This window comes from Micropterus salmoides, unplaced genomic scaffold (assembly GCF_014851395.1).
Source record: "Micropterus salmoides isolate LMB-PRFRI ecotype aquatic unplaced genomic scaffold, ASM1485139v1 Ms_hic_scaffold_4, whole genome shotgun sequence".
Taxonomy (NCBI): Eukaryota; Metazoa; Chordata; class Actinopteri; order Centrarchiformes; family Centrarchidae; genus Micropterus; species Micropterus salmoides.
Window position 1 is genome coordinate 18,490,470 of NW_024043372.1, and position 26,304 is coordinate 18,516,773.

At 40.5% G+C, this 26,304-nt stretch overlaps 1 protein-coding gene across 1 annotated transcript in view; it reads left to right on the top strand.

Moving 5' to 3' along the window:
* trim62.1 (tripartite motif containing 62, tandem duplicate 1) overlaps positions 1-26,304 on the top strand; it is a 41,669-nt gene that overhangs the window by 5,828 nt on the left and 9,537 nt on the right. The window contains exons 3-4 of the mRNA XM_038695886.1: positions 18,473-18,568; positions 25,036-25,292. Coding sequence (XP_038551814.1) covers positions 18,473-18,568; positions 25,036-25,292 — 353 coding nt within the window. The remainder of the gene's footprint in view (positions 1-18,472; positions 18,569-25,035; positions 25,293-26,304) is intronic.

The window sequence follows — 26,304 nt, forward strand, 5'->3', positions numbered from 1 at the left end:
CTGCCTACTTTTAACGTGATGTAACTTATCACTTGTGTGGTTTAACTCTTCTGTAAGAAGAGGAGGAGGAGGAAAATGTGTGGTCTGCTTAAAATTGAGAAGTGTGCTGTGAGTCATTATTTTGTTCTCATTGAAGACGAAAGGGGGAAAAAAAAAACCACACTGATGTCTGAGTAATAATGGTATACTATTACAGTCCATTTTCACAGCAATGTTTGCTTTTAGGTTACGTAATCCTCTCACCTCATCACCGGCTAGAGGAGTAGGATGACACAGACACCTTGTGGTTTTTAACCCATATGTCTTCATACAGCAGAACACTGACAATTATTGTGTTTCACAATCAGAGAAACAAGGATGACAAACTCAAGTGTCAGCATCTACAGTGAACCAACCCCTACACAACCATGATGAAATACAGAAACACAAGACATAGTCTGTCGTGACCCAGAACTGCTGTGTGAGTTCTTTGTCATGTCTCACTTGCCAAACAGATCTGGGTCTCAATGAGACTTGCTGAATAGGAAAAACCCTAATTTCAGTGTAATGAGGAGCACTTGAAATGTAAATACAGAATTTCACAATGTGTATGCATTCGTGGCTTATATTTTACATAAGCTTTAATCCACAGTTACAACACATTTCAGCATTCAAAGCCTTTGATTTGATATCCTCAAACAGACTAGATTCCAGAGGGTTCAGATATACAACACACTTGTGTTATGTCATGGCACCACTGCCTTAACTCTGTGTTGACGGTGTGTTTTGCTGGCCAGTCTGTACTGATGATGGCAGCCTTTGGTTGGTCTGCAGCAGGCTGTAATCTCCTTAGCCTGGCATGTCACTCCGCTGACCTCAGGCCCTGAGTCTTGTTGCTGTGTTGAGAGCTTTACCTCCTGCCGATTTGCATCCTTTTACCCCGCAAAACGGTCCTGTGGCCAAATTTGTAATACACAAACACATCCAGCACCCGACTGTTGCAGGGTGACATGCACACACATCTGGCAAACATTCACCCAACACGTAATTGCTTGCTTGCGCACATTTCTCAGCATAAAGGACATTAAGGTAGGATCGAGTAGGATTTGTCTGCGGCTCTGCTATTTGCTTCAGGGAGCAGAAATTTCACGGGGAACTAATGCATTCTGATTAGGAGGGGTTTTATTCCACCAATGTTATTGGACGGCATTAAACACCATTTAAACGTAATGTACAAGAGTAGAAAGCACTCTTAATGCAAAATGATTGCGACGTATTTAAGTAAATCATTAAACTGAGCCACAATCAGCACTGGAAATCTCCAGATTCTTAATACACACCAAGCAGTCTCATCATTTTAATCCTCTGTTATTTTGGCCTTTTCAGTTTTACGTTGAACTCATTAAATGAGGTTATAACCAGAAAGCCAGACATTCTTATCTACTGAGCCACATCCTTCACCCTGTAAAGTTCGTGCTTTATGTTCCGGGAAATAATGCCTTTTATTTTAGGCAACATGGTTAATGGTGATGAGATTAGTTTCCTCCCTCAGTTATGCTACACTTGGAGTGCTGGCGCCATTTTAAATAGAGGTTGGCTGGATCGCTGTAACCCTGATTGGAGCTGGACGAGGCAGTGCACTTATTATCACACTACTGTGGCCTGAAGTTGGCAGTCAACTCCTGCGGAGGACAATGTAGAAGCCGCAGTAACCACTGTGCCTTAATTGTGATGATCGAGACTGTCAGTGGGCTGTGTGCGACCACAGTATTGCAGGGCTAGACACTCTTCCTGCTGTCTGCTTGCCCTAGGGACTTGTTTCCGCTCTACTTGACAGCAGTGTATGACCAGATGAGAAGGGAAGTAAAACTGCAGCCCCTGGTTATCCATGCATACTTGGGGACCAAACTTTGTTCCACTGATACTATAGATTGTATAGCAGCAGGCAGTTGTGCAGTGATGCTGGTCTGAGTTCGACTAAAGCCCACGCAGCTGAAGAATTAAATGACTACTGTGGTGTTGAGTCACCCACACAGACCTGTGTCCAGATGCACCTGCATGCTGTCCCTGCTTAATTCTTTCTTATACCTAGTTATTTATCGAACCACAAACTTGAGGGTTAGTCCTGAAAACATATTAGTACGTTTCTTGTCTACCTCGCTGTAATGCAGGGCCATGTTTGAATAGGCAGAACGAGCATGCCAGCCTTTGAAGTGTTCCTCTGGTGGTTTGAAAGCAGGGCTGTCTTTCACTCTCCGACTGTCAGAGCCCAGCCGAGAGCTCTCTCTGAGCCTGCCATCAACACGCATGGCAGTGTTGCTGCAGTAATGAGTCAGGCAATTTCAAGGGCACCCACGGCTGCCATCTCCCCTGTGGCTCTCCTCAGTCTGCTCTCTCTCTCTCTCTCTCTCTCTCTCTCTCTCTCTCTCTCTCTCTCTCTCTCTCTCTCTCTCTCTCTCTCTCTCTCTCTCTCTCTCTCTCTCTCTCTCTCTCTCTCTCTTTTCTCACCTGTGTTGTCTTCTCTCTCACATTAATTTTCTCGTTTCTGAGGTATGCTTTGTTGAATACCACAGATCGTGTTTGGTAACCAATTCTTTAGAGGGGGATAGTTCCCAGTCCCCCACCTTGCTAATTTCCCACACACCCAAAACAAATGAGTTTGTCCAGCCTGGCGGTCAGTCAGGGTGGTGTGGCAGAGCCGCTGCATTCATGCGGAAATGGAGCCATGGGGAAAGACAGAACAGTCATGTTCCATTAGAGGAGTGCTGGCATAATATCCTCATCCAGAGAGAGGCAGTAGCTTGTACTGCACTTATTACTGATATCACTGATGATGCTTGAGGCAGGACCGAGCTAGGCTCCATGTTTACTTAAGCTTGTGCTGTTGGTAGATTAGCAAATGAGCAGCTGCATTGATTGGAGAAAGTCCAGCTGATGTTACGTCCATAACGAAGAACATTTTGTCTTGTTTAGTACTTTGGCTCGTGCCTAAGTTAAGTGAGTCAAATGTCGGTACATCTGTTGTACATTAGAAATGTTCATGTAGGCCTTCTGCACAGAGGAGTCTGTTTTGCAATTTGCCATATGTTTTCTAGTCAGTCAGTCAGTCAAGGTTTTTCTTAAAGTGCAAAATGACCAAAAGACATAGTCCCTATACACTTTACAAAATGCATTGAAATTAAATAAAATAAACCATAAAATACAGAATGCATGTAATAAAACACAAGATAAAATACAATCAGAATAAAACCAAAATGATTGAAAAGTGCTCACTTTAAAAAGTTTAGTTACATACTGTAGGTACCAGAGACTCGTTTCCCAAAAAGGAAGTAAGTAGGCTAAGATGATCTTAAAATCTATTTTATGAACCGTCTTAAACCTAACAGGTTTGTCCCCAAAGCATTGTAACTTAAGATACTCTTGATGGATGTACTAATGAGTACCTCCCCACCAGATAGGTAAAGATGTCTTAAGAAGCTCTTTTCAGTTTTCATATCTTCTCTTTTCTTTCATGTTGCGTTTGTTGTGTTGCCACACACTAGGTCTAATACAGATTTAAACAGTTTTAGAGAGGTGTTGATTCAACTTTATAATAATTTTGGAGGATGTGGTTTGTGGTGCTGTTGAAGTGTGTTGCATTATACTGAGACGTGTTTCTAATCTAAACTACTACTACAACTACAGAATCTGAAATGACCATACGGTAATCAACACCTCTCTATCTAATGGTTTTGCATCATCTTTCATATGAAGGTAGGATTTATTGCTGGGCTGTTGTATTAGACTGCATTAATTAGACTAAATTAGTAAATTTGAAATTCTTCTGAAGAGGTGTGTTCTGCTGAAGTGTAATTCAGCTTCTCCCACACATGACTCTATCCCAGTGAGTCATTATAAATGAATGCATTGTTCTCTGTTGTATAATATCAATATGCAACCATGTATCTGCCAGTTAAACCTGGAGGTCACACGGGTGCCGTGCGTGCTGTAACTGGTCTGACAAGCCAGAGTGGGAGATGGAAGGATCACAGGAGGGGAGAGATTTGCTGTTCCTCTCAGTGAATGAAAGTGCTGTCCTTAAAGTTTTGTGACTTAAAGCGAGGCATAATGCTGAGCCCCGGCCTCCCTAATGTGAGGCAGATCAGCAGGGAGAGCTTGCACACCAGTGACATTGCTACAAAGATGTCATTAAATGAGAAAGACTAGGCAGCGAAAGATGTTGTATAAATGGTTACTTCTTCTGCAACTTCCTTAGAGGTAGAATAGCCTTTTTAAAAAGTGGTGAATGTGAAATAAGAGGTTGAAGAAGATGAGTTTTGGGCAGAGACAATTTGAGATCTTAGTAAATGTTAAAAATACTTGAGTAGCGAGTGATTGCAGAGCACCTATTCAGGCTTCTCTGCGTTTTGGTTTGGTTTCAGTTTGATATTTGGGTGGATGTGAACAGCTGTACCACTGCAGCCATGAGCCCTGCGCTGCTTGATTAGCGGGGGAATTAAGACTGATTGTAGTCCATTGTTTTGGTGGTCTGGGCAGTGCTGGACCAGGCTGTAATCTCTTGTAATGCCTTGTCTCCATGATTTGCTGGAGATGATTTAATTAGACGTGCTCTTGATAGGAGTCCTCTTGTACAGCTTTCAATCAGCCAGACTCAGGTCTGATCCGCTCCCTGAGCTAACCAGTCGCTTGGAACCTGATGATGTTTACCTGTTAAATGCCTCTTTTGTCTAAATTAGAAAGTCAAACTGTATTCCGGTTTACCCGCAAACCTGTGATTCTCGCCCAGGTGCAGAGGGACAGGAGGTGACTGATAGGCAGGCAGGTGCTGGGAAAGCTCTGACATGCTTAGTCTCAGTCTAGTTTTAGCGCTGAGATTTGGGAAATAGTGTGAAATGAAACACAGTTCTTTCTTTGAGTAAAGAAAAAAGCTTGTTAAGTAATCACTTTAAGTGATTATGTGTGGAATCATTAAACACCCAATGAAAGACAATAAAAGTTTTGCAGGACTGCCCTGGTTTGGCCTGTATTATAATTGATATCCCCATTAGCTGTTGTAAACACCATAACTCCTACATTTCTCGTTTATGTGATGTATGGCCAATTCAAGTTCTTCTGGCCAGGCATTCTCAGAACTTGTTTATTTTCCATAATGCAGTTAGCGTGCATCTGGGGTCAGGCTGATCAGCGGGGAGCAGACAGCTGGATTGTCTATCCGGGTTCCTCTACTCATCATCGCTCCCAGTCTGCACATCAACAGAGGTTTCTGGCTCTAGCAGCTGTTTACAGTTTATGCAATCAGCAGAAGCTCTTATCCACTTCTGCTTACAATAACTGCCGCTGTAAAACAAGTGAGCTTTGTCAAGCATTGAAAGTGTAAAGCTGTCAGATAGTTTAGAGGGCTGTGGAAAGTGTTGCAGCTTTAATCAGGAAAAGTCAAGCAAGAACATCTGTCTTATTACCTTTTTTTTTTTTTTAAGCTTTCAAAAGCTCACTCTACCTTTTCAAACTTATGGCCCGGTAAATGGTCTGTACTTGCATAGAGACATTCTAGTCTTCAACTTCTCTATGAACTTTTACACTACATCACATTCACCCAGGTCCTGTTCACACACATTCATACATTGGGAGCAATTTGGAGTTCTTTCCCAAAAACACTTCGACATGCAGACGGTGGATTGAACAACCGATTTTCCGATTAGCGGGCAACCCACTCTATCTCCTGAGCCACAGCCGGTAGGGACTGCTCTTTTAAGGGAGCTGGATCTTATGGCTCCGTTCCTTTCCAAGAGCCATCTCTTTTGGCTAACAAACAGTTTTCACTGCCTGAAACTGGAGATGCACTGGATCCGTTGACAGATGTCAGGTCTATAGATTCTATTATATTTTCTCTGGAGAGCTGGAGAACCGGCCACGCAATACATGATGGATACGCCGCGGCGATGATTAGCAAGATGTCTGTGAAGGTTCTCAGTCATCCAGGTCCTAGCTATCCAATGAAGGTTGAGGTCAAGGGCAACTGGACTTGGTTGAAGATTCTAGAAGATGTTTCATCCCTCGTCCAAGAGACAGCAGACTGAAGAAATCTCTTGGAGTTGCCCTTGACCTCAACCTTCGTTGGATGACTCCCTCTCAACTTTATGCAATTTAGTCCATCCAACACAAATCAGCGGGCCTCACAAAACTCACCGCAAACTGTCTATGAAGATTCTCAGTCATCCAGGTCATAGTTATCCAACGAGGGGTTAAAATGAAGGGCAACTGGACTTGGTTGAAGATACTGGAAGACGTTTCGTCCCTCATCCAAAGGACTTCTTCAGTTCTGACTGACTGGCAGGGAAACTCAGCTATTTAACCTCAGTGGGGTCGTTATCCCGGGTCATCGATACCGCTGGTTCGTTAGTGTTCCTTGTTGCTGTGACGACAGTCGTTACAGTCGTTGAGACTACCTGTGGCCAAGACTGAACGACCATCGTTGGTATCTTCACCTGAGGCCAATAGGTTACGTTTGTTGAGTTTCCTGGGAAGTGATGAAAGGACAGCATTGTAAGTGGGGGATAAGTGGTGGCGGGTGGTGGTTGGCCACAGGTAGTCTCAACGACTGTAACGACTGTCGTCACAGCAACAAGGAACACTAACGAACCAGCGGTATCGATGACCCGGGATAACGACCCCACTGAGGTTAAATAGCTGAGTTTCCCTGCCAGTCAGTCAGAACTGAAGAAGTCCTTTGGATGAGGGACGAAACGTCTTCCAGTATCTTCAACCAAGTCCAGTTGCCCTTCATTTTAACCCCTCGTTGGATCACCGCAAACTGTAAAACTAGGAAGTGCTGATCAGATATGAATCAAGATTATTTTACGGGATTGCCATTTCTGTCCTTGAATGTTTTCAGAAACGTTTATTAGCGTACTTTTTAGCTCTAATATGAGAGAGTTTTATTTTTCAATTGCTAAAGAAGTGAAATCGGCTCTCATACGGGAGCCAGCTCCTGACGTTCATTTTTGCGATGGACATATCACTAACAGTCGCCCCACTGTGGTTTAAAAAAAAGACACTGTTTAAAGGGAGGCAGGTGTGTCTCTCATAAATTAGACAAAAGCATCTTTTGCTCTTCCTTTTTAGCCTTTCGTCCACACTGCATAGACGTTTTACGGAAAATAAAATGAAGAAAACTGAAATTTCTTGAGTCTGATGGGGGGCTCTGCAGCACTAAAGATAAGAAGACAACTGCCTGCCGCCTCTAACACTTTAATTTTAAATGTCAGTGGAGGTGTTCACACAATACAGATGATGTCAATCAGCGACTTCATGATTGTTTTGATTTTCTCCAGATCGGCGCAGGAATAACTGTTCCTCTGATTAGCAAGTAGCATTTATGAACCGCTATCAAATCACAGTCTTGTTCAGGTCTCTGGCAAAAGAAAAATATGTAAATGAGAACAACTAAATCATGAATTCAGCTGCATAACAACCCCATAGAAATCATCAGGAGCAGGAGACTGAATAGAGGTTATTGAGCTGAGTAACATGGCCGTCTGTTATACTTCTCACCGAAGGTTAAATTGCAGTTTTGATGTTAGCTGATCAAAACAGGACGAGAAAGAAAAGATTTAGCTGCTTATGTGAAACCAGCGTAAACTGTTTCGCTTTAAAATTAGCAGACGCAGAGTAGATATAGTTTCAGCCATGATATGTGTGTATGTGGTAAAAGATAAGCTTTTTTTTTTTTTCAAGAGATCGTATGGAGAGCCGCCACACTTTCTGGTTAGCTTCTGTTCCGCTAGCCTTTGGTTCTTCAAATATGTCGATTTAGAAGTTTAGCTTATTGGTATTTTTTTATCTATATTTTAAGCCATTTTAAATCATGTCAGACAATACATTTGAAGAGTGTCATTTTAACAAAGATTAAATTTCAAAGCATTTGGTAACTACAGCTCCCATGTGTCATCTTGTTTAAAGTGACTAGCTGCTCAAAGTTTTCTACTCAGTACAGTAGTAGATTTACATTCGGCATTGTCTGGCTGAATCAAGTGAAACCAACACTAGCTTTGGCTCATTATACTGTGGTAGTCACTCAAGTGTATTGATTAATAATTTACTTGGTATTCTTTATATTGTGTATTTTGTTTGCACAGAACACAGTTCATTATATTGCATATGGCCTTGACTTTCCCTATAATTAGGAATAAAACAGACATAGTGTGTTCTTGAAGTGTGATCTTAATCATATTCAGTCAATAAAGTTGTAGAAGCCAGATGGAGACCTGTTTGCATTCAAACAGGTCAATATTGTACAAATAAGACATGCATTAACTGTAAATAGATATGCTTTTTCCTGCTCTGTGCTCAAGCTGTGCTTGAAATTAGTAATTTTTTAATATGATCCAGGCTACAGTATTTTGATCATCGGGAGTCATCAGGGGATTTAATAACATGCAGACCTGACTGAATACTATACTTCACAAAAGAGGCATATGTCCCAAATGATTATTTCATCTCAGGGGAGTGAAAGAGAAGCTGACGCAGACTTTATTTGGTCAGATAGAGCTGCTGGCGAGCTGTAGCAATCACGCCTGTGAAGTGCATACACTAAAGCTACAACAGAATAGCTTCCAGCTGCACTTATATCACGAAACGAAGAAGAGGGAAAACAAATCTGTTTGTTATCCCTGCCGTGTCGTTCTGCCTGGCATGCAACCATATTGGGGGGGTTTCGCAAGGTGATGTAGGTACCCGCCTGACATCTGCTACATGGTGTCTATTAGAGGTTTCGCTAATCCTAAGAAGCTTTTTATAAAAGATGACACAAGCTTGTATTTGGTTGTGGTGAAAATCTGCTGGCAGTCAAACCCATCAAAGGGTCATTTTCAGGGTGTGTTTGACCAGTTTGACCAGAGTGAAGTCACTGTGCAGTAGGAAAGAGATAATAGTGGGGGTTTTTTTGGGTTTTTTTTGTTAAACTTTATTTATTGGTCCCTGGGAAATTTGTTAAATTCTCTGCATTTAACCCATCCAGTTAGGAGCAGTGGGTAGCCATTGTGCAGCACCTGGGGAGCAGTTAGGGGTTCAGGGCCTTGCTCTTTTGGCAGTGGTCCATGCTGGACCTGAACTGGCGACCCTCCGGTTCCCAAGCCAAACCCCTCCAGACAGAGCTAATGCCTAGTTATTTAGAGGTGTGTTTTTATGCCTGCATTTGAGTTTTCTTTCTGTGTGTTTGTCTACTGCATAGCCAGGTGGGGCTTCCAAATATAGCGTACCAGTCAGGCTAATCACCCTTTTCTTTGAAAACCGCAGTCGGCAATTAAACCAACCTGCATGTCTTTGGACTGTGGGAGGAAACCCGCGCAGGCAAAGGGATACAGTTTCATCCATATCCATTAAAAGTCAAACTTTTTAGCCGCAGTCTAAAAACTTCTACACTGTTCGCTCCTCTCTGTCTGAACTCACCGCAGCCCCTCGACTCGCTCATGGACTCGCCTCTTCTGTCGAGCCTGGACGTTTAACCCGTGATGGTCTAGCCTGTAAGGGAAATGCTGTTCCTTAAAGGATGATGAAAAAGCAGACATATTGAATAATTAACAAAATCTCCTTATCTAGACATATGGAGAGTAGCACTTGACATACTGTTGAAGAAGGCACTGTTCCCAGGCTGGAGTTTGTGTTATTTACAATTGTCAATGTTTGAGTTCGGTTGCTGCACAGCCAGGTATAGCTGCTTAAACCAGTTTAACTAATGATCTCTTTCTAATTATAGATGTCAATGATTCATGCTTGTGGTTTGTTTTGTATTCTCTAATCTCACTGGCCTAATGGTTGCCTGTTGAGATGATGTATAGCCCTCTCAAAGATTAGCATCTTGCTCTTGACAGGATTGTTGATAGCTCTTCAAAGGATGGGTTGAAACCGATTGCTGTAGTGAGAATATTCCAAAATTTCACATTAGCCCCGTAAGCATTTAAACCAGCTGTCTGTCAGATAAATTTCCAACTTCAGCTGTGAAGCTATGTATCTTGGACTGCATATTTACATAGCTATTTAGAAGCTAGAAGACGAGCTGTAACAGCCTCAGGACTGAGTGGCTTCTGTCAAGCAGACTCTTTATCACTCGACACTTTTCACATTCCCACTCTAATGCCAAAGACTGTTCCTCTTAAATGGCTTGTCCTGCTCCGTGTAGATTATCAAACTGAACATTGATTGCTTTAAAACCTGTTTGTCTTCCTTAAAACCCTCAGACAGCCAACTGCTTAGCTGCCCTGCTAACGCCACACACTCTGTTCTTCACTGCTCCTTCAGCTTAGCTTGTAGACTCTGTAGACCTTCTTCAGCAGTTCAAACATTTTCATTTTTAGGATAAAAATATTAAAACCCACATGCAGTGGTAGTGTTTTTGTTGTTTTGCCTTAGCTATTCATGTTTGGCGTTGTACATTTGCAAACTCTGCCCTTCCTCGCTCCAGGAACTGGAGCAGCAGCCTCTGAGCATTCATCATTTACATGACGTGCCCTATATTCGAAGGACTGGAGGAGGCCGCCAGCATCAGCGCTTCCACTCATCCCCACTGCTTTAACCAAATGTTTCCTGTAAAATAGAAGCTGTACTTGTGGGGGTTATTTGTGATCTAATGCTCTGATCCAGGATCAGTCATAGCAGACCTGTTTCATGTGTTAAAAAATGGTTCTTTTCTATTTCTGTCAAATATTGGACAATTATAATGAAACTGTAGCAGTAGTAGATTGTCAGCTAAATTTATTTGAATTTAATAAGAATTAAAGAATTTAGTAATTGCACCAGTAATATTTGGAGATAAAAAATATTTCTGAAACATTTAGAAAATCCACATAAATGGGAACAGAAAATTTACATTATGATCACCTCAAATACAAATACACCCCTCGCTTCAGTGCTCCCTCAGAAGCTCTGCCCCCCAAATTTAAAATGTCTGAGGTTTCTCCAGTGTTGAAACGCCCTCACCCTGTGCTTGAGCACTAATGCCACCTGTTGCTGATTGGCTGGAACAATATTGTCCACACCACTTTCTTTGTCCATTTAAAGAGGCAGGGCTGTGCAGGAAAATCAGATTTATTTTTCAGAGCACACATAAAACCCAGAGCTAGCAACCCATGAGGAAATATTCACTGAACTTAACAAAAAGTGTAATGGATTACAAACACTAAACTTCCCTTTACGCCAGAGGTCTCAAACTCCAGGCCCGCGGGCCGCATCCGGCCCTCCCTCCTCCTCGGTCTGGCCTGCAAGGTGATGTCAAAAAATTACAAAACCTGCCAAATTATTATTTTATTTAATTATATTTTATGGCTATTTCATGCCAATTCAAGCTACCAATTTGAAATAATTAAAATAAAAACACAATGTTTAAATGTATTCCGTTTGTCATGGCAAATGTGAAAGGTAAGGTGGCCTCAAATGCTCGCTATTGGCTGAAGAAAGATCGAAACGGAAGATGGATGATAAACACAGGCTGTTTCAAGAAAGATTGAAAAAGCAGTAGGCTATTTTTGTGGAGTTTAATAGAAAAGCTACCTGCCTGATATGCAACGAAAAACTTACTGTTTATAAGGAATATAATATCAAGCGTCATTACTGGAATGAAAACGGTGAGCAACGAGAAGTAGGCTGCATGGATGATTTCAGTTTGAGACCCCTGCTTTACGCCATCTATCAAGCAAAGAAATGCAATACATTTCCTAGTTCCAGCTATCCAATATGAGGATTTGCTTCTTTTTTCCCTTTGTTTGATCATTGGAAATTTAATATATTTAAGATTTGCTTCTTATTTTCATTATCTACTCATTAATTTGATATCTTGTCAATTGATCAATTCATTGTTTAGTCTATAAAAGGAAAGGAAATGGTCCAAAAATGCCCATCACAAGTTTCCAGAGCCCAAAGTGGCGTCTTCAAATTTCTTGTGTTGTCCGACCAACAGTCCAAAACCCAAGCATATTCAATTTACAGTTAAGTTTTACATTTGAGATGGTGGATCATTTGGATTGTTTGACATGTTTTGCTTGACATTCAACTTGAGTACAAGTAACAACAACCAAACTTGCTGGAATTTAATTTTCTATCAGTCGAATAATCAGTGTTTTCAGCGTTAAGTGATGAGTCCAAAATATAATCAATAATGAAAATATATTGTTAGTTGCAGCCCTGTTTGAAATGATCAGATGTGACTATCTAGAGATTGTTTCTAAACAAGAGCTCCATTGTACTTGAGAAGCGAGTGGACTGTGCAGGATTTCTGGCACACAGTAGAAACCTCTGCCATATCTTCTGTCAGTCCAGAACTGGATGTTTAGCAGTACCACAGCCTGTCCTGTGTACTACACATACCCACATACTGTACAGGCTCTTATTGTCTCAGGCTGCCTCTGTCTCACCAGGACAGATGTTGGAGGTGAATAATGTGTCTCTGTCCTGCAGCTTTCTGAGTGAGTCCTGCGCAGTCAACTCAGCTGGCCTCCGCCTGCTCTGCTGGCTGAGCTCAGGCTGCAGGGATGCACTCGGCCCCCTGGAGAGGCTGCAGGCTCTGCTGATGCTAGAGGAAACAAGGCTGCGGGATGTAAGGCGCAGCTTGAGCTCAATTTGATGTCTTGGAACAAATACACCAGAGTTTGCAGCCTGAGACAGCATTTTTGTTCTGCTTTTTGTTTCTTTTTGCAAGTTTTTGTTTTGGCCGGGGGTTTGCCGTCACACCAGACAGACAGGTGGAACGTGTTCATGATTGCCCCCAAATCCTTTGGCCAACAATTTACCATTACTTTGCACACAGCTCAAATAAATCAGCGTCAGCCTCAAACAGCCTGTTGGCTTATTCATGAAAATGATGGCTTGTGTAGCATATAAAACATTTTGAAAGGCTATGTGCTTACACAGTGTGTTGTATTCCCAGAGGTCAGTGGTCGGCATTTTAATTTTCCAATGAATGGCACTTCTAACCAGAACAATGCGTCAGAGATGAGGGGGAAATATTTAAATGTTTTGAAAATTCCACCCTTAGACCACAACGCTCATATCACAGCAAGTATTTCTGTGGTTGTGACATCAGTAGTTGATGTTTTCTTGTTAAAGATTGCAGTCTGCGTCAGTGTCTTCAGCCTGCACTCTGTTGGCATTGAGTGATGAAATGGCCGTCAGAGTGCGTCTGTATCCCAATTAGAAAACACAGCAGAATAGTAAAATTCCACACGCTTTGGTCCACTAGGAGATTATTTATGTTGGTTCTCTCTCCTGTATTTGCTGATTTCTTTCTTTGGATATCTACGTTTGTGCGTATGTTTCCTCTCAGCTGAATCTAGTAATGCCACGAGTGTAAGGGTGTGCGATATGTATCGTCTATCTTAATTCTTGTGACACGATGTATGAGCAGACATTATCGAGTAGGCTACAAAAACACCTTGTCTGTGCGTCATGCATGCAGTACATGTGTGCTAGAGTTAAACAAGTAAAAAGCTGCCCCAAAATTCATGACTAAAATCAAAAATTAGTCAACAAACAGCGCCAGGAGATAAAACATGTGACAGCACCAGCCTCGCAATCTACGTTGTTAGATTGAATTGCTAGACGTGGATCAACCTCACTGACATGGAAGTGGTTTGGCTTTGAAAAGATGGATGTTGCTCAAAAGACATTGATCTGCAAACTACGTCAAATATCGGTTGCCGAACAGGATATCAAAAATATGAAAAGCTTCAAGAGTCAGCTGTCCACGACAGGCCTGAACTAGCAAAGGTACCAGCACAAACAAACACCGCCACAATGATGATGACGACAGAATCAAAGCCACTATGATATCAGCTACAATGGCTAGAGCGACAGATGTCATTAATACTTGCACTGGTGACTTTAATGATTTTATCCATCCATTCATCGTCAACCGCTTATCCTGCGTACAGGGTCGCAGGGGACTTCAATGATTTATTGTTTTTAATTGAATTCTTCAGTTTTAAGTAAATAAGACCCGTTTTTATTCATGTGATTAGTAAGCAACAATTAATATCTATAAACAAGAGGTAGTACAATATTACTTTCACAAACACATTTTTGAAGAAAGCAAAATAACATCTAATTATATCGAGATCACTTTTTGTCAATATTGCACACATCCCTACATGAGTGTTGACGTTTCATCTTTCCTCTGTGGTTGTGTAGGATTAAATATTTTTTTGAAATTGTACACACAAATAAGACTCATTGTTACCATTTAGTTCATGTTTAAAACTGACTTATTACAAACAAAACAGGAGCTGTATGCATGAAGTCATATGGACTGACACGTAACTCAGTGATTGGACAGTCTTGGTGATGTCATCCCGCATTGTCAGCGCATGTATAAATGTGGAGAAATCAAATTACACTGACTTTACAACAAGTCATGCAGCTCTTTACTGAGCCATACAGGTTTATTTATATTCTGTAGTGTGAAAAGAGCTCATGGCGACAGATGATAATGAGCATTAAATATCGTAACATTTTGTACCATTATATAAGGGAGTGTGGTCTGTGTGGTCGCTACATGTCACATTTTTATTTACGAACTTCTAAAAGAGACAAAGAAGGACACGCGCTCAAAACACCTTTTGTTTTTACTACAGATAGGGAGAAACCTTTCTTAAAAGTTAACGATTAGATGGATTCAATAGTAGTTTTAGCTTTGAGCTGAACCAAATAGGTAAAGTGAGAAAAAACGTTAACGGGCTCTGTCTGCAGATACTAAAAGAATAAGTGTGCATAATGTGAGCACACTTTTGTGTTGCTTCCCTTGTAATATCCAGGTTGAGAGCCTTGAATTTGCAGTATGCTGCCCCTGTGTACATGGGTGTGGACGACATATTTCCGACCTGGTCCATGTTACAAACCCATAAAACTTACTGCCTGTCATGGCTGCAGTGTGTTCACTGTTTTGGTATTTGCTGGCGCACTGTTTACTCACCTGACAGAATTACACCCTCAGGTCAATGAAGGTTATGCCATACTGTCCTTATGAAAATCACTTGCAGTACATTGAGTTACTGTGGGCTCCGCTTCTCTATCTAATGGTAAACGGGTGAAAGAGACCATAATTATAAGCCTATGTAGCATATTGGCTCTGCATTCTGTATGTCTTCGAGTAAGGAGATGAGTTACAAGTTTGTTCCCTGTACATTTCTTTCCTGTCATCGGTGCATGTGCATGAAATCACTAGAAGCTAGTCTTGTCTGTGTGTGAGAGGAAGTTCTCCATGCTGTAGGCTTTTTAATATTCATGCTGTGACACTGTATTTTGTTTTGTTTGCCTCTTCATCGGGCCCAGCAGTTTGAAGCCAATAACGCTCTTTAAATCCTGAACGAGCCGCTGAATGTAATCAAGCTCGCAGCTGTAAAGAAAGTTTGAGGAATTTTAAGCCTTGTGCGCATTTTTTAAGAAGCGAGCACTGATAGTCCATTTCATTCATTTATTTGCCGGTAAATATCTACCAGAGCTGCCAACATGACAGAAGGGGAAGAAGAAGAAGGGAATGACAGCAGGATAAAATGAGTTTTAGATTTATAATCCCCCAGCCGTGACCCCCATTTCCTGCTTCTTGACGTCCCGGGGAAATGTCATGTCAGACTTGTGTTGGCCAGATGAGACGGACAGGAGAGAGACGCCTCCGCAAACAACACAAAAACACACACTCGTCTCCCACACTGCGTGCACACAAACTTCCCTGTCAGCGTCCCTGCTGATACCAGCATTCACTCACCTGCATTTTATGTTTTGTTTTGTCACATGATATTGGTTTGCTTGCCATCATGCACACTTTTCCTCTAGATAGCAGTCCAGTTCAGCTGTAATTCCTTGCCCATGTGTAGAAATGGACACTTTTTCTCTCTGTTTCTGCTCGAAATGTCATTACAGGAAATGTCCATCTGTAGGACACTCAAAGGACGATTCTTGCTTCCAGCAAGACTAAAGAGGATTATGTAATTGCACGTTATGGAGGAGGTTTTAGGGCCTCAAAGTGTGTGAAGATGATTTCACCGAGGTAGATTTTTACTGTTACTAAAATGCGGCTATGCCTGCTTAAATTCAGTGTACACATTCTCCAGTGGCTTTAACCCACTGTAGTGCAGAGGATGATGCAGATCTCCCAGGAAATCTAAAGATTTCAGACTGAACTTAAAATTTGGTTTATCCTGCAGATGATTATGGGTTTTCAGAGATGTGTGGGGTTCATGTTGATTCACCTGTCTATTGGTGTGACGGCAGCAACAGTTAAAGTTGCCCTCCTCTGACCAGTCAGTCAGACGACGTGAAGCAGGAGAGTGGAGGAGCATGTTTTCTCTGCCAGTCTGTCAGTGTTGGTCTGTCTCAGTGTGTGGGAGCGGCCTTTGACCCGCTGCAGACAAGCGTGTGGTGATGAGGCGGAAAGCCTGCTGAGCCTGCCGCACTCCTGTCATTAGCATGGAGAGTCACGCTCCCCCTCTGCACCAACCATTGTTTTCCACTGTTTCTGTCCTTGAGAAGAAACCCTCGTCTTTTCACCAGCCAACATTTGGTCTTTTTTTTTATTTAGCAGGTTATGATGGAGGACAAGGATTTTCTAATGCATCACAAATTGATGCATGGCTTATTTTTTCCTCTTTCCCCCACCCCTTGTAGACTAGAATATTTAATAATTATGTATTTTTCCTATCAGTGGAGATCCATTCTGGTGTTTATTTCAGCCCAGTAGCTGAGCGATGGCTGTTTTTGTAGCCCTGCTAAGCTGACAGTTCCATTTGGTGGATTTCTGCTGCGGTTTGTGTTCGGGGGAGGTGACACTTTGTGGATCACAGAGAAGGTGACATAGGGCACGATGCCTTAATGGGGGCATTAGAAATTAGACAGAAATTAGAAAGAGGCTTGTGTCAGGTTGTTTCCTTTGATTCAGTTTTTTGTTTTCTCCTGATTCAGAGCTGACATGAAATGATGCCATTTTTACCACCACACATATATTGTCATTTTATGTATGAGGCTTTTGATCAGTGGACAGTTTCTGTTTGTATTATAGCTGGGTCGTATGTAAATGTTCGTACTTTAGGCTCATTTGTTGTTGTTTTCTTAGAATTTGAATGTAATGGCATACTTCCCCTAATGTTCAGTTTTTTTGTTTTTTATAAAATTTAGTTTGTCAACTGTATTTTACCAACAAAAAGACTTTCAGGTTTTAATAGTCTGCCAAGTCATTAAATGATGCAGTGGTTCAGGCTCAGATCGGATTGAACCAGTATCCATGTCAGTTTGACAAAGTCGGGTCTGATTTTGGTCATCAGGTCCATGATACAATTTATTTTGATATCCTTATTCAAATTAGATTCAAACGTATCTCCAGCAATATCAACCTTGTCAAATATCAGTGTCTTTTCATCTAGTAGCATCACGATTATTTTGATTTATCCAGTAATGTGGTTTATGACCGAGCCTCTGTTCTGCTTTGTGTTTTGTGCTAATTACCAAAAGTTAATTGCTAAAATGCTAACTCAGATGATGTACACATTATACCTGCTAAACATCAGCGTGTTAGCATTGCTATTATGAGCATGTTAGCAGGTGACGACATTATTTAGCTCAAAGCATCGCTGTGCCTAAGGACAGCCTCAGAGCCACATTTGGCTGTAGACTTTTAGTATCAGTACAAAATGTCAAATTGCATCGTCTTTCAACCTCATTTTATAATGCATCATGTACCCCAATGAAAACTCAAGCAAGAATGTTATATAACTAAAAAGAATGGTTTTAATTTTCACAAGAGTTTCAGGAGATTTCAAACTCTACCATTCCTTGTTATTTACTCAGTATGAAAACATCAGCCAAGTACTGATTAACAAAGTGCAGAGCTGTACCTTGAGTCTTTCGGTTCTTTGCACATTTGTATAAACAAGTCTCTGCTTAAGGGAGGGGTGTCTGCTGAACCACTTCTGTCCTAATACCTATATCTGAGTGCGCCAGTGTTTTTTGGCACATGGGACCTGCATTAAAAACTCCGTGCCATTCGTGACAGCAGCCGTCCCAGCCAGCTCCCGCAGAGCCTCTTTCCTGCCTTGGGGAGACTTGGAGGTGCCTGAGTGGCGCAGGTTCTGCCAGCGTGTGCCTGACTAGAGATGAGACCCAGTTTTCTCTGACACAGCCCAACATCTCCAGAGATTTCATTTCATCTCTTAATATCTCATTCTCCATTTGCCTTGTTTGTTTTGTAGCTGAGGCTTAAATCTTTGCTGCCGTGTACCCAAGCAACGATCGCTATTACTCAAATAATACAATTTAAATATATAGGATAGACTTGCAAAAATATGTCTGCCAAAAATATTGACATTCTTTTTATGTAACGGGCTGTATTTGAGACATTTGTGCAAAGCAGAAGTGAAGCATTTCCCCCCAAATACATGGATTGTATTCTACTGTTCTGTTAGATTTCCAATATAGTTCCAATCACTAGTTACTGACCGGTTGTTTTGTTGTGTTGCAGAGGGAGATGAAGGAGCAGCTGGCCACCCTGCAGGACAGTGAGAAGGGACACACAGAGGCCCTGCAGCTCCTGCAAAGACAACTTACTGAGACCAAGGTACTGGACTACCTCCCCTGTTAAAAACAAAACTATTCTTATGTAGAGCTGCAGCAACAACAATCAGTCAGCTGCAAACAGCTGCAACTAAAAATAGTTTATTTTCTACATAGTTGCAATGTCAGAAAAATGGTCATCACAATTTCCCAGAGCCTAAGGTGGAGTCATGCTTTATCCCACTATTAGTGCAAAAGTATTGAGTTTACAAGGACATAAAACAGAGAAGCAGCAAATGGTTTCATTTGAGGAGCTGAAACAAGGGAGTATTTGGCATATCTGCTGGATAAACAGCTTATGATTGATCAATTAATCAATAAGTTGTTTCAGCACAAGTTGCCACTCAGGTCTCGAGCTGAAACAATTAATCAATTAATCGATCAGAAGATCGACAGCAACTGTTCAGATTTGTGTCATTTTTCAAGCAGAAATCCCAAATGGTTCCAAGTATATCAATACATCTAGACTTTCAGCACTTGAGAATATGCGGTCGCCCTGGACGTACAAAGATAACATTTGCAACAGAGAAGAAGTTCTGAAATATTTTTGGCTTACATTGGACACCATGAGATACTGCTTCACAGGGACACCTCTTATCATAAAGCATGTTCTGAGTTAGGAAGTCGGCTAGAAGACCTTCACATTTACTGCTTGGAGAAGAAGTCTTTGCTGTTCTGTGTTGGCTTCTTATTTGTGATTACTTGCTGCTTTTTTTTGTCTTATTTGATTGTAAGGCTGAATCTAACAATTATTTTCACCATCGATCAGGAAATTAAAAAAGAATATGAATATGCTGAAGGTGATATTTTTAAGATGTTCTGTTTTGTCTTAGCAGTTTGAAATACAAAGACATGCCTTTTATTATCATAGAATATTTAAAAATCTGTGTGTGTGTATGTATGTATGTATATATATATATATATGTATGTATGTATGTATGTATGTATGTATGTATATGTATGTATGTATGTATGTATGTATGTATGTATGTATGTATGTATGTATGTATGTATGTATGTATGTATGTATGTATGTATGTATGTATGTATGTATGTATGTATGTATGTATGTATGTATGTATGTATGTATGTATGTGTATGTATGTATGTATGTATGTATGTATGTATGTATGTATGTATGTATGTATGTATGTATGTATGTATGTATGTATGTATGTATGTATGTATGTATGTATATGTATGTATGTATGTATGTATGTATGTATGTATGTATGTATGTATGTATGTATGTATGTATGTATGTATGTATGTATGTATGTATGTATGTATGTATGTATGTATGTATGTATGTATGTATGTATGTATGTATGTATGTATGTATGTATGTATGTATGTATGTATGTATGTATGTATGTATGTATGTATGTATGTATGTATGTATGTATGTATGTATGTATGTATGTATGTATGTATGTATGTATATGTATGTATGTATGTATGTATGTATGTATGTATGTATGTATGTATGTATGTATGTATGTATGTATGTATGTATGTATGTATGTATGTATGTATGTATGTATGTATGTATGTATGTATGTATGTATGTATGTATGTATGTATGTATGTATGTATGTATGTATGTATGTATGTATGTATGTATGTATGTGTATGTATGTATGTATGTATGTATGTATGTATGTATGTATGTATGTATGTATGTATGTATGTATGTATGTATGTATGTATGTATGTATGTATATGTATGTATGTATGTATGTATGTATGTATGTATGTATGTAGTATGTATGTATGTATGTATGTATGTATGTATGTATGTATATGTATGTATGTATGTATGTATGTATGTGTATGTATGTATGTATGTATGTATGTATGTATGTATGTATGTATGTATGTATGTATGTATGTATGTATGTATGTATGTATGTATGTATGTATGTATGTATGTATGTATGTATGTATGTATGTATGTATGTATGTATGTATGTATGTATGTATGTATGTATGTATGTATGTATGTATGTATGTATGTATGTATGTATGTATGTATGTATGTGTATGTATGTATGTATGTATGTATGTATGTATGTATGTATGTATGTATGTATGTATGTATGTATGTATGTATGTATGTATGTATGTATGTATGTATGTATGTATGTATGTATGTATGTATGTATGTATAAATAAAAATAAAAATATGGCAGATCCTGTTTTTCAGTTTTAAGCATGTTTCACAACAAGTTAAACAATCAATTGATTAGAATAAGATAATGATAAGAATTACATTTTTCAGTAGACTAATGACGTGATTTACCAACCGTTTCTTTAATCTTTCAGTGTCATAAATGGCACGATAAATGTAGAAACAATAAAATAATTGTTAGAATTCCCATTCAGGGTGTCCGTGGGGTGTTAAAAAGTCTTAAAAGATAAATCAATTTTGCGAAAATTAAGGCCATTAAAAAGTATTAAAAAGTCTTAACAAGGTATTAAATTTTGAAGATATTTTTTTCAATGTGAAAAGTTTGTTTGCTGAAAGTGTAGGTGAATGTATTTATTTATAATGCATAGCCAAAAATACTAGACAGGCAGCGCGTAGCGACTGCATGAATCGTTTCCGTAACGTTAGGCTCAGGGATCTACCGTGCGCCTATTTCACTCTTAAACACTCCAAAAATAGATCCATGCAAACCGGAAAATGATTTACGTATACAACCGACCGTAAACTCCCACCCCGCCGGACCCTCAATGCTAATTGTCCAAAACATAGTCGGAGTGGTGATCAGGAGAAACGGGATTATGTCCTTAGGCTGGTCGCTCTATGGCAACAGCCCCGTTCCTGAAAAACCAGAGCGAGATGCACCACCAGCAGCTGAATCGGTAAGACAGAAGACAACAGGGAAAATTCAAGGAGGGTGTGGGTTTGGTTAACGTTAGCTGGCTATTTGATGAACAGATCAAACACATAAGTTAGTAGCCTGCCCAAAATCAAGGTTGGAGACTATGATGTATCCTAGAGCATTTTTCTTGCACAAAGTTAATGAATGGAAAAACAACCCCAAACTGAAACAGCTGTGATTTGAATTAATATTATATGAGTGGTTAGTTATATATTATATGAAATTATATTGAATATAGTAACTTACAGTTTACTATTAAATTAACAATATACTTTTAATTTAATGTTATATTATACTAATACAGTCATTTAGACTAGTTCCTCCTCCAGGTTGTGGCTGTGCTACACCGCCTACACTACTTACGTTATTCATCACTCAGTTTATTCTCTTCATCTTTGTTCCCTCCTGGCCTATTTGAATTTTGTTGTATTGATTGAGTGGTCGATGAAAGTTATCACACACATCATTGCAGGCAAGCTCACATTATCTAGTTTAAACCAACTAAAACACAAAATTTCACAGTTTCACATGATTTGCTGTAATGTTGCGTACATAAACGTCATAGCTTGTGTAAGACAGTTGCTTTTCACAGGAAATCTGAGCAGTCCTTCACATAGAAAACTGTTGGCCCATACAGGCTGTTATAGGCAACTGAAAAAGTTGGTGAATGCCTCAATTTGTAGGTGTTGTTATAACCTGATGACATAGGCAATTAATGTTATAAATATACTTAAATTGCTTTTAAAACCTCAAAAATGTGTGGCTGATTTAATTGGTTACAGCTCAAAGTGGCGTGGCAGTCTTAAAATATGTTGAAAACGTCTTGAAAAGGTCTTAAAAAGGTATTGAATTTTACTTATATACAGGATTCCTGTGTATATACCCTGTTGATTTAACAAGTTATTATACATCAACAAATGGCATTTCACTGTGTGAATATTTACATAAACAAGACATCCTTGTTTGCATCTAAAACGTCCACATGGAGACAGTAACACTCAGTCTTAGTTCTCTTAAAAAGTGGAAGAATAACAGACAGCTCTGTTTATCGTGTGCAGTCTTTAATTATCAGTCTTGGCTTTCAACGTGATTTGGATTGGCAGTTAAATTCCGACACTTAAATTGGTTTATTGAGTGGTTGTTTAATCTCGACACCTAGTTTTAATCATCGAACCTTGAGCATCCACTCAATATGTCAGTCCCTCAACCCCCCTCCCACCCACACACATCTCGTCTCTCTCCTGTAGTGACATTGAGGCTATTGACCAGGGAAGGGTCTCCGGCAGAGATGATGTTGTAGCCGTCAGCGTTATTTGTCATTTGGGGAGCACATTTACATTTCTCCCGTTTTTGTACCTGTTGTCCTGATGTCAAAGCATTGCTCGTCTTTCTTTCCAAGTTCTGCACTGCAGGACCCTCCGCTGCCAGAGAGAGCCAGGCCCCTGTCCATTTCAGCCCGTCCATTGATTCACTCTGACCGCCCCCTGCTCCTCATTGGAAATGAGCTGATCTCATTAGATTTACATCTATTTGCACAGTGCTCTGCCTGGAAGAGAGCCACACTGTAACTTCATTGATCTCGGATGCATTTAGGCAGTTGACAATGAAATGCCTCCCTGCATTTCTTCATCTTGCTAAATTTGAGGTTGCTTGAAGTTATATTTCTTCTTCGTTTCTAACTTATTGTTGTTAAAAGATAAAACATTACCAAACTCATTATGGGCAAAACAATCACAATCAATGCAGCACAACCAGAGACATTGCCTTTTTTTTTCTATGCATTCTTCTTCCTTCTCAAAACCTGGCGCCTACAATACCCACAATGCAACTCCGCCACCAACAGCTCTCTTGGAGACTCTTGTGTGTTATGCTAGTAGCGGCTAACGTAGCCTCGAGCTGTAAGCCTCAAGCAGAGAGGAGCCGGCTACAGAGGTCTGGAAACATCTCTTCTTTCTAACTCCACACCCTCAAATTTAAAATGTGTTCCTTTCTTGTAGTTTTCAGTTTTTTTCCCTAAAGGATGCTGGGTCAAGTGACATCACTTGAGGTAATTTAAGAGATTTTGTGTCTCCCTCTGGAGCACCAAAAGGCTTTATACAACTTTTTGCAAGTATATAAAAGTATTTCCCAAAAGCTGTAAACAGACGTGTAAAATCGGTGCAATTCCCCCTCAACGTCAGACTGAGTTGCATCTCAGTTCTTGTACTAAGATTGAGAATCTCTGCAGCAGCCCGGCTCTCATTTTCACTGAATGCGCCTGCCTTGCACTCCAATTTGAGTCCTTGGCTCGCGTGTGTCTCCGTCTGAAGGATAGACATTGTGTCCTATTCACATGTCTACCGGGGATTCGCTTGATTATCACATGCTTCCCTGTCTCCAAGGGCTGCAGACACCCTCTCAATGCCATCACATCCTGCTGGGCCAAAGCAGTAGACACATCAGAAAGACTGATAGGTGGGCTTGTGAAGTCCTCCTCCTTCTACATACCATCGGTTTTCAATTCCTAACTGGATAGGGGGACTGGGATACAGCCCACTTTTAATGTCATAGCTCTCATGCTTGCCTGAAATAGTCATTTGAATCAGTTCCCAAAGGCCGAGGGAGAATACCTTCCCCCGGTTTCTGAAAGAACAAGAGGAACAGGCCTGCTGTGTGATTAAAACCTCTGATCACAGCTCCTAAATCCAGCTCCTCCTGAAAAGTTCAGAGGAGTGGTAGGAATTCCCAGTAGAGAAAATAAACAAGTTTCATTTGAAGATCAATTTCACTGTGATTCAATTAATTCTAGTTCTTGTTCTGAGCTCCTCTTTGGTGAGCATGCTTGGATTTATTTTGAATCTGTGTGCAAACAGGAGTTCAGCTTTTTCAGTAAAATTATGACTTTTAAGGACAGACGGGAAAACTTTGGACAAAATGTCAGAAGTCCAATTGCTTTCCTCAGATGCTTCAAATTGAAAGGCTCCTGCGCCTCTCTGCGTGATTTTTGCAGGGTTTTCACGTCACCCCCCCTTTGTTCTGTCTCTCTAACACTCAGATGATTCATTCTCTTTGATGTCTAGCTTCCCATTTTCCCTCTTCAGCTACAAATCAGTTTCTTCAACTCTTGAGCTCCCAGTCTGCAGTCCCCCTGCAAATTGCTCAGCTCTGTCTGTAATAGCTTCAGCTTCTCTGTCTGTCCACCGGTCTTGTAGTCCATCGTCTTCACACACAGGATGTCCTTTGCGACCCCCTCCTGATCCTCTCTTTTTGGGTTATTTCTGTCAGTTTGTTTCTCCTCACTAAAACGGTGAAAAACCTACTTTCTCAGGTTGTTCATTGAGAGCCTCTTAGAATCAATACATGTTCAAGCTGATTCAATGAATGAATGTTAATGTAATATAACACAGTTTAGAGCACTTTATAAGCCCTTGAATTACTGGCCCGTGTCTAATTGAGAGTCAGGCTATTGTGACTGAAACACTCAACAAACCCAGCTAACTATAGTACAAAGTCTACTTCACAGTCCTGTAATATGGCATTTATTAATTGCTCAGCTGAGGGTGTTTTGGGTTTTTTTAAGTAAACTTTTGCTTCTCTTTTTCAGTCCTCAGCCAAGAGTCTGCGTGCAACCATCGGCGACGCATTTGAGCGCCTTCACCGCTTCCTGCGCGAGCGACAGAAGAGCATGCTGGAAGAGCTGGAGATGGACACGGCCCGCAAGCTGGCCGACATCGAGCACAAGATTCAGCGCTATAGCCAGCAGTTGCGCGACGTCAAGGAGGGCATCCAGATCCTGCAGGAGCGTCTCAACGAGTCAGGAAGACATGACTTCCTGGAGGGAGTAGCCGTCACATCTGAGAGGTGCTTCACCTACTGAGTTTGGCTCTAACTGTACCAGTATCATCACTGCAGTCTGATGACAAAAACGTGTGGTTGTAAACACATTTGCCTGAGAAGGATCAGGTTTTACCAACTCTAGAAGTCTTGTATCAACCCTTTATCTAACCGTAAAATATTTGCCGTTAAAATTGTTGTAACTATGATATCTCACAACATGCCAAATGTGTGTTCTGTTGGTGCTAAACATAAAGTTCCTTAAATTTTGGAGAAAGTACAGATTTGAGCAGCAGCATCAGCTAATCCCTCAACAGATGTTGTATTAGGCCAGAAATAAAGCAGCTGTAATGTTTAATCTGGGAGGGGTACTTGAGGATGATTTAATTGAACAGTTTAATACTTTAGAGCAGATTAATGAGGTTGAATGAAGAGCCAGCAAGAGTGACTGAATCAAACAGCATGTTAGCTTTTACAAAACACCACAATATGTGTAAAGTTGGAATATTAACATTTTTTGGTGCAAGTATTATTTAATCTCAAGATGGATGATACAGGGCTCTCAAGTCTCACGCATTCACCGTGAGACACACTCATTTCAGCCAGTTCACACGCTCACACGCCACACCTTGTATTTCTCACGCTGAGAAGTAAGTTAAGAGATAATGTCCTCAAAGTTGTCAATTAATGGACGATCTTTTTTGTGCCGAGTTCATAGCTTTCTCTGTAGCCTACTAAATGCCAGAGCCGTTAAGCCGATCAGAAATTAAAATCTGTTGTTTCTGGGTAAATTCTGTGATCCCGATGCAGGCGCATTCGTTACAAGGCAACATGGATGCGCGTGCACACACGGAGTGGAAGTTGGAAGTGCAAGACCCGATGGATGCGGTAACTGTAGTTTTTATTTTTTAGCATTTTGATTTTACGACTCCTGGACGAACCCACTTGCCTGTGATCAAAGATAGTGAGAGCAGGTGATGTTGAGGAATGTAGCCAAATGTGTGCTAAATGATTATTGATGCAGTTAAAAACTCTCCAA